The sequence below is a fragment of the Loxodonta africana genome, chromosome 6, assembly GCF_030014295.1.
Source record: "Loxodonta africana isolate mLoxAfr1 chromosome 6, mLoxAfr1.hap2, whole genome shotgun sequence".
Classification (NCBI taxonomy): domain Eukaryota; kingdom Metazoa; phylum Chordata; class Mammalia; order Proboscidea; family Elephantidae; genus Loxodonta; species Loxodonta africana.
The window spans coordinates 27,259,849-27,272,305 of record NC_087347.1 but is presented as its reverse complement, the minus strand read 5'-3'; the positions used below and the strand labels follow the sequence as shown (position 1 = coordinate 27,272,305).

At 56.2% G+C, this 12,457-nt stretch overlaps 1 protein-coding gene across 1 annotated transcript in view; it reads right to left on the bottom strand.

Moving 5' to 3' along the window:
- CFAP65 (cilia and flagella associated protein 65) overlaps positions 1-12,457 on the bottom strand; it is a 53,404-nt gene that overhangs the window by 14,428 nt on the left and 26,519 nt on the right. Inside the window, exons 9-19 of the mRNA XM_003405894.2 lie at positions 11,912-12,177; positions 10,799-10,999; positions 10,192-10,551; positions 8,371-8,508; positions 6,681-6,926; positions 5,918-6,142; positions 4,920-5,078; positions 4,599-4,749; positions 3,832-3,960; positions 2,389-2,602; positions 1,933-2,061 (exon numbers count right to left, since the gene is read on the bottom strand). Of these exons, the coding sequence (XP_003405942.2) occupies positions 1,933-2,061; positions 2,389-2,602; positions 3,832-3,960; positions 4,599-4,749; positions 4,920-5,078; positions 5,918-6,142; positions 6,681-6,926; positions 8,371-8,508; positions 10,192-10,551; positions 10,799-10,999; positions 11,912-12,177 (2,218 nt within the window). The remainder of the gene's footprint in view (positions 1-1,932; positions 2,062-2,388; positions 2,603-3,831; positions 3,961-4,598; positions 4,750-4,919; positions 5,079-5,917; positions 6,143-6,680; positions 6,927-8,370; positions 8,509-10,191; positions 10,552-10,798; positions 11,000-11,911; positions 12,178-12,457) is intronic.

Genomic DNA, 12,457 nt, shown 5'->3' with positions numbered 1-12,457 from the left:
TCAGCTGGCACGCTGCCCAGGTCTCCTCCCACCTCAGTGTCCCATGCCTGGACCCTCTCCACAGAGTGACCAGAGCCGCAGCCCACCAGAACACCCCATACTGTTCCAGGACACAGCGCTGTGCCTGTCCCTCCTCCCCCTAGCCCCACAGGGCCTGGCTCCCAGCCCATTCCAAGAGCCCCAGTTAATGGCAGAGCCAGAGCGCAGGGCCAACAGCTCTGCCAAGCTCCTCAGTTATTTAGGGTGGGAACCCTCGTTACTCACAGTCCCGCTCTTCCCGGGCAGGAGCCAGCTTTCCCATGTCTCTCCACCATAGGGAGCGGCGGAACAATTCAGAGAGAAAGAAGGCCACCACTGGATACTTGAGGATCCAGCCCCCGCCCCACCTTCACCGCTGCACACCTCAAGACTCTCTTCCGGCAGGAAGACTTCTGAGATGACAGGGGTTCCCCCCCGCCGCATATTCTCACTCTCGTCCACTCCTGCCATGCTCAGGTGGGGCTCTTGACTCCCTCTCCCAGCCTGACCCAGGCAAGGACACTTCTTTTTCACCTCTGTTGAGTCAAGCAAAGTTGGAAGTCACCAAAAGAAAGTTTACTAGGAAACCAAGGCACGTGGTGGAAGCAGGGAGGAAGGACAACAAAATACCCTGGCGTTGAGCAGGATGTTTACTGGGCACAAGCAGTGGGAGGGAAGTTGAGGGCAGGACAGGCCAGCTGGTGGATCAGGTTTCCAGGCTGGAGAGGTGGAGCCTGTCCGGGGGCAACCAGGGGTCAATCTGGCCGGCCGGGACCCTTCTTCCTACAGCCCTGCTCGGCTTTGCTCTGCTGTGGCCCCTCTGTGGCACGTCCACTGAAACTGGCTCCGGGGCAGCAGATCCCTGCCTATGCCCCTACCCAGACCCTCCACTCTCCATTCCAGGCCTGGCTCCCACTGAACTGAGACTCAGCGTCGGGCCTAGCACCTAGCACAGCACCAGGTACACAGGAGCAACCTGACCCTTCCTTGCTGGCTAACTGGTTTAAGAGCTCAAAACAAACAAATAAAAACCCTTTGCTGTTGAGTCAATTCCAACCCATAATGACCCTGTAGGACAGAGTAGAACTGTCCCATAGGGTTTCCAAGGCTGCAAATCTTTATGGAAACAGACTGCCATATCTTCCTCCCGTGGAGTAGCTGGTGGGTTCGAATTGCTGATCTTCTGGTTAGCAGCTGAGTGCTTAACCACTGTGCCACCAGAGCTCCTTTAGGGGGCTGTAGAATGGGACAAATCTGGGTTTGAACCTGGAAGAGTCTCTGGGTGGGGCAAATGGTTAACTAGTGGGAAGGCTGGCGGTTTGAGTCCACCCAGAGGCACCTTGGAAGAAAGGTCTGACTATCTACTTCCAAAAAATCAGCGATTGAAAACCCTACAGATCACAGTTCTACTCTGACACATATGGGGTCACCATGAGCCAGAAACGACTCGATGGCAACTGGTTTCAGCCCACTAATAGCTTTGAGGACTTGGCTGAGTCCTTGATCTCGCTGACCCTCAGTGTCCCTGTCTACGAAAGGGTCAGGAGAGGAGGATTTTCAGAGGATTGGAGGAGAAAAGCCTTGCGAAGCACAGGGCCTGGCCTGTTGCAAATGCTCAAGGAGTACGTCTTACTCATAGAGTGATTAAGGTGACTATGCCCTTAGAAGGGCGATTCCGGCTCTTCTGGGCCTATGGACACATCTCAGCCAGTGACAGGTCCCAGGCCCCGAGAAAACAGCTGTTCAGAGCTTCCCTGCTCGGTGACCCCAGCCCACAACTGGCCTCCCCAGTCCCGTCAGTAGGAGACATCAGACAGCCATGTCTACCACTAGCAAGAGAAGGCAGCTTTCCACCCTCCCAGCCTCCAGGCACCTGTCTCTCTGGCCCCCCGGATCCCCTTCGGGCAGCCATACCAGTCCAGGGGCACCAGCCCGCTGTTCTTCAGGGCCAGGAGCACCACAGAGGGTGGGGCTTCGAGTGGCGCGGCTCCAAAATTGAAATCCAGCTTCAAAGGGGTGAAGATGGGGGGGATCTGGCTCGTGCTGTTTAAACAAAGCAGAGAAACAGATTCCGAGGCAGCCAGTGAGCAGGGATGGATGGGTTCAGAGTGGGGTCTCCCAGGCCTGGCTGGCTTGAGTACCCACCCATACAGGTGGGAATTGGAGAATCTGGGACTTCAGGGGACAGGGGTGGGTCACCATATCAGATCCCAAGCCAAACCCTTCAGGGATGGGCAGGAGTCTGGAGTTCCCTCCTCTCCAAAGAGATGGGGAGCTACTGCTTGGACAGGGTGGGGGGCTGGGAGTGCAGACAGAAAGCGGCAAGAACACCTTCAGATAGGCCCCGCCATTCGTCCAGGCCCAGCTCACCTGTGCCGCGTGGGCACCTTGTAGGTGAGCTCCCAGGGGGTGGGGTTGCGCTCCAAGTAACTGTTGAGCATGTCCAGGGAGAAGAGGTGCCACAGGTGCTTCCGAGAGATGCCCTCGGCACTGCCCATGGCACAGATGTCCAGGATAGAGAGTAGGGGGTACACGGCCACCAGGGAAATGCGACACAGCTCCTGCTTCTCCCCAGCCTTATTATCTGGGGAGGGGGTGTGGAAAAGAGACGTGCACTCATCTTCTAGCCCTGGGGGGACATGCCGGCTGAGGGTGCCAGACCCCTGGGCAAACTGCTCCCAGACCCCAGCCAGGAGCAGCAGATGTCTCTGGGGCTCTGGAGCATCTCCAACCACAGCCAACCCAGGTCTGGAACTTTCTACATGTCAGGCATTGCCCTCAGTGCTTTACTCATGTTACTGCATTTAATGGGCACTGCTATTTTTCTCAAACTAATTTTTTAAATTACAGCTTCATTGAGGCATAATTTACATGCCATAAAACGCATCAATCGAATCGTACAATTCAGTGATTTTTAGTACATTCTCAGAGTTGAGCAACCATTACCGCCATCTAATCTGAGTCTGTTTTCATCACCCCAAAAAGAAACCTCATATCCATTAGCTGTCGTTCCCCACTCCTCCCTCCTCCCAGGCCCTGGGGACCGCTCATTACTTTCTGTTTCTACAGATTTGCCTTTTCTGAACATTTCATATAAATGGTATCATACAATACATGGCCTTTTGTGTCTGGCTTCTTTCACTTAGGATAATGTTTTCAGGGTTCAGGCATGTTGTGGCATGTATCAATACTTCATTCCTTTTTGTTGCCTGCGTGCTATTGTTGTTGTTGTTAGGTGCCATTGAGTCGGTTCCGACTCATAGTGACCCTATGTATTACACAACAAAACACGGCCTGGTCCTGTGCTATTATTAGCCCCCTTTTCCAGATGAGGAAACTGAGATGCACAGAGGCAAAATAATTTGCTGAGGTTACATAGCTAATAAGCACTGGAGCCAGGATCCAATTCCAGATAGCCTGGCTCCAGAGTCCACACCCTTAACTCTGGGTCTGTTCCGCCCTGGCAGCAGAGGACAGGCTGCTGCCAACCACCAGCAGGCTCCAAACAATGCCATTTTACAGAGGGGAGGCTGAAGGCTTGTCTAAAATCACACAATAAATCAATAGGGCAGCCCCTAGCCCTTTACCATGAGCCCTCCACAGATCAGGCACACACAGAGACACTCCCACGGACAGACATGGTGTGTGTGGCACACGCACCAGACATGCAGGGTGCACCCTCGCACACTCCCACCCACTCTGCTAGTGCCGTCTTGACCCTCAGCACCCCCACCCCACCTCACACAGCACTCCCCCTCCCTCTTGCTCTCCCCTGCTACTGTCTCTGTACGCCAGGTGAGGTGGCCCAGGTACCTCTGTGGGAGAGGAGCGAGTAGCTGATGGTCCAGGAGTACCGGGCCTGGTGCTTGGGGTAGGCAATCAGGCTGATGTTGTCTTGGGAACGGGGTGGCATGCACCCCTCTGTCCGTTCCAGCTGCAGATCTGCTCAGGGATGACCCGGGGTTGGGGAGTGGGGAGAGTCAGGGGGCAAAGGAGGTCCCCAGTATAGGGGAGGCCCAGCTTCTTCTCCTGTTTCTTCCTCTACATCCTCCCCTGGGCCAGCAGAGAACTGGCTGAAGACAGGCCCTGAGCCAGGACACGGGGAACAGAGTCCCTCCTCCAGCCCAAGACAGAGGAACCACACTTCTCAATGTCATTGTTACTTGATAAGCACTTTCCTCCACCTACCAAATCAAAAACCCGTTGCCGTCAAGTCCGACTCACAGCGACCCTATAGGACAGAGTAGAACTGCCCCATGTGGTTTCCAAGGAGCGCCTGGTGGATTCGAACTGCTGACCTTTTTGATTAGCAGCCGTAGCTCTTAATCACTATGCTACCAGGGTTTCCTTCCTCCACCTAATACCACCAACGAAAGGTAGCAGCCTGTAAAATAGGTGCCGCCAGCAGCCGCATTTCACAGATGAGGAAGCTGAGACCCAGAAAGGAGAGTCACCTGCCCGATGCCATATATCTAGGAAGCAGAAGCACCAGGTCTTAAACCCTGCCCTGCCTCACGCCAAACCCTAGTCTTAACCTGTGTCCACCCTGCCTCTACCCGCCCCAGCCCAAGCCTGAGTACCGAGGGGGTCATTGTTGACGACCTCAGGGCTGGACTGCTCCAGGAACAGGTGGTAGTAGAGGGCACAGTTGCCATTGTTCAGGAGCACCAGAAACCTGGACTGCTTGCTGTTCACCAGCACGTTCCCAAAGTCCAGCTCCTGCTCCTTCGCCTGGGGGCCAGAGTCAGCCCCTGGGGTGGGAGGCCTCAGAGCAGGGCAGGTGCAGGGGTCTGGCTCCCACCCCAGGCCCTCTTGGAGTCAGGCACCCAGGGGTCCTCCCTCCCACATGTGCCCTGGGCCCATCCTCTTCCCCACCAACCCACCAGGGCTCTCCCACTCACTGAAAGGCTGCTGGTGATGCCCACGCCCACCAGCCGCAGCATGTAGTGGGTGGTGACAGGGAGTTTGGTGTTTGGTGGCAGGCCAGCTTCCCAGACCCACATCCCCACTCGGAACAGGTACTTGGTCTCCTCCAAAGGGCTGAAGGTCCATGTCAGGGTCTAGGGTCACAAAGACGCTCCTTGAATGGGTGTCTCCTGGAAGCCTAGCCCAGGCTCCTGACCCTCTGCGGTCCCACTGCAGGGGATCGAGCCCCTTTCTATTTACCCCGCTCCAGGCACTTTACTGTATATCATGCTAGCTCCCTAAGCCCCACAACCTTATATCCCCATGAGGTAAGCACTATGGTTCCCATGCTTTGTTTTCTGATGAGACACTGGAGACTCAGAGAAGTGGGCTAACTTGCCTAGGGTGAGGGTTGGAGCTGGGGTGTAGACCCTCCGAGGCTGACTCAGAGTCTGTGTCACCTCTTGCCTCCCCAGCACCTGCTCCCTGGGCTCTTACAGACACCTTGTGTGGTGGTTCTTGTCCCAGGTTTGGCCTCTCCAACTAGTCTATAAGGCCGTAGGTCAGGTCTGCTATCTTGTGGCCAAACTCCAATCCCTTTTAAGACTTCCGCTGTGGCCTCTGGGAGCCCTGTTCCTCGCCCCACAGCCAACATTTGGCTCCAAAGCCAGCTGCTCCTAGCCATCCACCCCATGACCTCATAGCTTTGGGGATGATGGATCAAGAATGGACATACCCAGGGGCCCTGGAGTCAGAAGGCTGGGTCCAAGTCCCAGCTCTGTACCTCCTAACTTAGGATCTTAGTATTTGGCTCTTTCTCTACAAGTCTCAATTCTTCTTTGTAAAATAGGGGCGATGATGATGGTAATTATAACACCTACTCATAAGATTGTGGGGCAGGGACTGTGGATTGAATGGGAGGGTGCACATACCATGCCTGGTCCCTGGTAGGCACCCTTTTCCCCAGCCCCTAGCTGTGGGGAAGGGCACTCACAATGTTCTCATTGGGCTGGATGAGTCCCCGGGCAGGCTGGACAGCCAGCATCTTGCGGTGCTGCTCAGAGACCCTCCACTCAAACTCCAGGGGCAGACGAGAGGGGTTGCGCAGGGGGAAGGGGCTGGTGGAGGAGCAGCCCACCCAGGTGGGCTTGAAGAAGACACTCTTACAGGTGTCCAGCTTCAGCTGCAATGGCTCCTCGCGGCTCTGCATGCTCACCTCCTGAGGCAAGGGAAGCGGGTGGTGGTGCCCCGACCTCACCCTGCAGCCTTGACTCCCCCCAAACACTCATGAACCCATGGTGGGCACCAGAAGGCTCTCCTCCAGCCTGGGCATGGACAGCTTCTGTTGAAGGCAGAGTGGGTAGCGACTGACCCAGGGGATGATTCTTGAAAAGAACCCAAGGACTAAGAAAGGACATAGTGACCACTTTATGGGGCGAGATCTGGCACCCCAGGTCCTATCCCTGGCCTGGCCCTAGCTGCCTAAACAACCTTCCACCAACCACAGGTACGAGCTTTTTGTTGGCCCCCCCCAGCTCCTTCCATTGGGGGCCCCTGCATCCCTTTTTTCTGGTCCCAGGTCCCAAGAGGTGGACAGGTAGGGCCCTGACCTATGGGAGAGCTGTTCCCAGATGTGGCTGGGGGTTCTCTTCCTGGAGTGGGAGTGGCCCTTTGGCTCCTTTAGGAGAGCCTGTGAGGCCAGCTCTAGAAAGTGGCTTTGAAAAGGGAGCCCCACTCCCAAGGACCCAACTCCCTACCTTGATATACTGGGGGCAGAAATTGAACTGCAGGTAGAAAAGGTGCTGCTTCCAGGAGTTACCCTTGGGGTAGGTGCAGATAAGGAGGATCTGGTGGGCTCCAGGGGCCACGAGGCCAGAGCTGGGTCGCAGGATGATGTCTGAGCTGCTTTTGGGGGCCAGGTTGAAGGTCATCAGCATGGGACCTTTGTTGAGGAGGAGCAGGCTGCGGTAGGAGGGCTCCCCAGAAGACACAGCAGGAAATAGCTAGGGGTGGGAGAGAAGAGCAGAGATGGACTTCTGCTCATATCTCTGCTCCCCCCAGGAAGTGTCTGTGGACCTGGGTGGGGCTGTCTCCACGGAGATCCTAGATGGTTCCATGCCTCCCACTCAACACCCTGGGAGTGAGGAATTGAGGGAGGCTGCACCCTGGCACCCAGGAATGCTTCTGTTCTCCAGAGACCTTCAGACAGGGAGACAAGACAGGGTGGCCACAGAAACAGGCCCCTGGGACACTCAGGCCTCTAAGGCCCCTCCTTAACATTGGACTAGAAGCTTTTTTCATCTTAGAGCATACTCTAATCACCCTTTGGAGGACCCGTTTTCAGAGATCCTGGTCCAGAAGCTCTGGGGTAAGCAGCTCCTAGATGATTCTGATTAAGGTAGACGAGGAGAGCCCCACTTTGAGAAAGGAAAACCCCTGCAATCCCAGCACCCAAATACTCGCTTTAAGCATGAAGGGTGCACCAGCACTTGGCTAGAGTTGAATAGGCTACAAAGCACAAGCCGCACCTCCTAACCTAAGTTCCCAACCAGCTGGAGCAGCCTCGTGCACGCATGGGTCAGCCTGGGAGCCACGTGGCCCAGACGCTGCATCAAGGCCCTGAAGAGGGTGGAGGAGTTGGCCAGGAGACACCTCAGGACCTTGCAGTCAGCAGGTGGGGGGGCAACCCTTGTGGATGGTATAGGTTTGGATTTCAGGGCAGAAATATGGCTGGTGGGGGGAGCCGTGAGCCCTGGTGATGCAGTGGTTAAGAGCTCAGCTGCTAACCAAAAGGTCCGCAGTTCAAATCCACCAGCTGTTCCTTGGAAACTCTATGGGGCAATTCTACTCTGTCCTACAGGATCCCTGTGAGTCAGAATCAACTCTACAGCAACGGGTTTGGTTTTTTGGTTTTTATGTTACCCTGCTTCTAGGGTCAGATGGGGCCTCCAGAGACCCTTGGGAGAGACCTGGGAGTTACGACTCCCTAGGAAGGGACCTAAGCCAAGGGCCAGCGCTGCCTCGCCGCAGGGCTGGGCGCTCCCAAGGGCAAGACTCCTGGTGTGGGTGTTGTCTCCCTAGGGCCTAGTCCAGGCCCTGGGGTACCAGGCGCCCAGTAAATGGCACAGGCCCATGAAGGTGCTGGAGAGTTTTAAACTTCAGTACAAGAAGGCCAGATGAGTGTTTCAGATGGAGCAGCGAGGAGCCGGCTGTCCCGGCCCGAGATTGCTGGGCCCTTCATGTCTTCTCCCAGCCCCAGAGTCTGTCCCAGGAAAGAGTCCTGGGCTGGCCCAGAGCCCAGGGGCTGGCTGGGGGAGGAAGGGATGGCCAGGGAACATGTGGGGATATGTTTCTGAGGCTGGGGGATGGGGGAGGAAGGGAATCTGTAGGCCAAGGTGGAAGGCGGCTCTCTGGCTCTACCTCCTTCTGCAGTGGGGCCCTGCTCACCTTGGGGGCATCCAGGGAGTACTGGGGGATGTGGTGCTCGAAGGCAGGATAGTAGCTGTGGCCTCGTGCCCGCAGAGTCAGACACCAGGAAGGGCACACCGTGCAGTTCTCCTCAATGTTACTGTAATTCTGCAGGACCTGGGGGTCAGAGCCATGGAGAAAGCATAGAGTCCTGGGTCCAGCCCTGGTGGCACCCACCCTGCCCCCATTCTGCAGGAGTCCCACACTGGGCACAGTCGGGAAGGCTCTCCCTGGGAAGAGGGCATGGAGAACAACGGCCTAACACAGCCCTCATGCGTGTGCCAGGCCCAGAGGCACTAGGCAAACGCTCTCTTTAATGCTCCCATCAATCCCTGGAGGAGGGTGGGGCTGGGCCAGAAGGGTGGACCTGAAAGCGGCATTCATCCACTAGCAATGTGTCTACAGAAGCACTGTCCAACAGAAATATAATGCGGGCCATGGTGCCAGCCATCAGTGTAACTGTAAACCTTCCAGTAGCCACAGTAAAATATGTGAAATTAATTTTAATAATGTGTTTATTTAACCCAATGGATCCAAAAATCTTTATCGTTTTAACATGCAATCATTACGTAAAACTTGGGTAGGGGATATTCTGCATTCTTCTTTTTGTACTAGGTCTTCGAAATTCAGGGTCTATTTTACACTTACAGCGCTTCTCAGTTTTAGACCAGTGGCATTTCAAGCGCTCAGTAGCCACATGTGGCTGCTGGCTGCTGTCTGGGACAGCACAGGTCTAGAGTCTATAACCCCAAAATCTGACACACTCAGCTTCCATAAGCCCAGGTGTCCCCAAGCCTTATTCCTACACACCTCCAGCTACAAAGATGTTAGAACAGAGGTGATGAAAGGTTATGAAACTTCCCCCAAATTTTGGATATGACCCCATGTTTACAGAGGGAAAGACCAGGGCTCAGAGACATTGAATAACTTGCCCAGGGTCACATAGCTGGTAAGTAACTCTTGATCTTGACTGCATGGTTCTACTCTTCTCTCTGTCCTAGCACCTCCCCCTGCCACTGAGAAAGAACAACAGCAGGTGGGCAGAAACGAGAAGGAAGAGAAAGGGCAGGAGTGACCGGGGATGAAGGAGCCCTGGTAGCACAACAGTTAAGCACTCGGTTGCTAACTGAAAGGTTGGAAATTCCAACCCACCAGCAGCTCCTCGAGAGAAAAGACCAGGGGATCTACTCCCATACAGATTACAGCCTAGAAGACCCTATAGGGCAGTTCTACTGTGTCATATACGGATGGCACAAAACAACTGGGAATGGGGCAGGAGAAAGGTAGAGACTCACATCTCAGACTAAGAGGCCGTGCAGGGCTGGGGGCAGCCTATGTGCCCCATAGGAGCCCCTCCTCTACAATGTTCCCCAGGACCTGGCTCTTGCTCACGAAAGCCACAGCTCCTTTGGAGGGACCACTCTTCCTACCTCAGGGACTAGAGGATAAGCCAGCTGGAAGCCCCAGGGAGCCTGTGCGCCCCTCCCTTTGTGCCAATTTTCTTTTTTAATAATTTTTATTGCACTTTAATCTTTGTGCCAAATTTGGCCATTCCCTGTGTACCAAATTTGATCCAGCTGAGTTCCCCCTTTGGAGTGGATGGGAGGGCACATACGAATGAGACATAGTCAGATGGGCCAAGAAACCCCTTGGCCAAGAAAGGCCACATGTCTGGAAGAAGACAAGGGGAGTGAGAAAAACCTGGCACGGAGCAGCTGGGTCCTCACAGCATCTACCTCCCACCCCATCTGACATCAGGGCCCAGGGCAGGCGAACCCACTCCCCTCTAGGTGCAAACACCTTATAGACAGCAAAGGCTTCCAGCTCCACTTCGTACAGGCCATTGGGGTGTGGTGGCAGGAAGTGCAGGCGCAGGGCAGTGGACTTGAGTGGGGGCACATCGCAGGTGACCGGGCTCACCCAGAAGGGACAGCCCGGCCTGTGTGTCCAAACCACAGTGATCTTGCCCTTGGTGTGGTTCATCAGGCACAGGGGGACAGGGCTGGGGATCTCAGGCCTGGGACAGGCACCAAAGTCCACCTCAACGGGCTCTATGCTGACGGGTGGGGGGAAGATGGCCATGTCGCTGGTGCCGTCACAGAAGAACTCAGTCATGGGAGGGATGGTAGGGTACCGCTGGGGTGGTTTGTCCTCCAGGTCCTGCGTGGAGAGAGACGGTGGGGGGCTGGGGCCCACCCACCATTCCTCACTGCCGCTGCCCCTTTTCTGCACACTCCTTTCTGGAAAAGGCTGAAGGAGCTCCACACAGGTCACCATCGACTACTAATGGCGTCTGCCGGGCTCTGGGAGCAAGGACCACCCTAGGGATGCTACAGACAGAAGGGGGCATGAACCTAGGGAGGGGAGGGAGCCTGCCCCCAGGGGGCTCTGGAAAGTCCACCCATACCTCGCTGGGGATCATGAGGGCCCCATTCTTATCCTGCTTCAGCTTCTTCTCCTTCAACATAGCGCCCAGGATGTCTGGAGGGTACAGCGTCAGGCCCCGTGCCAGGTGTGTGCGGTACCAAGTCAGGTGCTGGGGTCTCAGGATGGCTGGCTTGGCGTTGTCTGAGTGGCAGGTCCCCAGCAGATCCAGGAACACCGGGTCCTGCAATGTTGTGATAGACAGGGCATGGGAGGGGTGGGGGGCAACAGGGGTGCTGGTGGTAGAAATAAGGACAGAAGGGGGTGGACAGTGTGACAGAGGCGGCAGGGTGGAAACTACAGGGTGGCAGGCTGAGTGAGTATCCCAACAGCTGCTCGGCCCAGGGAGACCACAGGAGCCGGGGAAGCTCAGGACCTAGAACAGCGCCCAGCCCTCTAGGGCACTCAGCCGTGGTGCACTCTCCCCCCTCCTCCTGGGCATTCTACTGCCCATCCTACTGCCAGACAAGAGGCCTGAGAATGCAGAACTCAGGCCTTCCCTAGGGGAGGAGAGAGTGAGGGATGGGGGCAACTTCATCGGGCCTTCCCTCTGCTCTGTGTCCTTCCTGCCACTCAGAGCCTGCCTAGCCATGCTGCATCTTCATAAGCGTTAGGAAACCCCCCCTCCTCTGAGCAGGCAGATGCAGCCCCATGCCTGGGCACACCAAGCGGGGGTAGAGCATGAGCTGGATTTCAGCCCCCAACCACGCCCCTGGCCAGATTCTGTGGTCAGGGCACAGCTTGTACAACCTTAGGGACCTGGGTTGAAGTCCTAATGTCAAAGCCCTCTGCCAGCACATCCTTTGTGGGGTAAAGCCCAAACCTCACACTCCCCACCCCAATAGCAGCAGCAGAAACATCCCTGGCCCCGCAGCAGTCAAGACAAGATTGGTACCCTCACCGGCTCAGAGTGAGCCCTCATGTGCCCCTGGAAGAGGAAATGCTCAGGCAGACAGCCCCAGAAGGTTCAAATACAGGGGAGTGGGCACCATGCCTTGTCTTCTTCACTGGCCTTGGATTGGCACCTCTACTGTCCCATACCTGGTTCTGCCCCAGGGGAGCTCCTCCCCCTCGGCCTTGCTCCTCCACCACTCACCTGGTGGTGGATGAGACAGGCCACCTTCCGGAAGTAGATGATGGGGTGAGTGGGCTGGAAGGTGCAGTGCAGGGTCATGCGGGCCTTGCCTGCCAGGGTCCCGAAGGCAGGCCTGATGCTGAAGACGCTCTCCTGGCAGTCAATGGCAAACTGGAAGTAGGCCGTGCAGTCTTCCCTGTTCTCAATCCACAGGGGCTTCTCAGCGTGTGCCCCTAGGGTGATCCAGCTGAAGTTGATGCAGTCATGCTGCAGGGACACAGCTGGACCTGGCATGGGAGACGGGGCCCTGTGAGTGGGTCTGCCACCTGGGTAGAGCTCGGGTGTCCCACTCCCCAAGGATATCTCAGGAAGAGCCCCTGCTGGAGATGGAAGGCCAGGCTGGAAAGACCAGAGCCCCAGCAGCTGGAGCGACCAGAGCCCCAGCAGCTGGAGCAGAACTTTAGCATCACCAGGGGTGACGGCAGCGCCAGAATCTCAGGTGTCCAGTGATTCCTCATTGAGCCCACCAGGGGGCAGCAGACACCCAGACTGCAGAGCAACATGCAA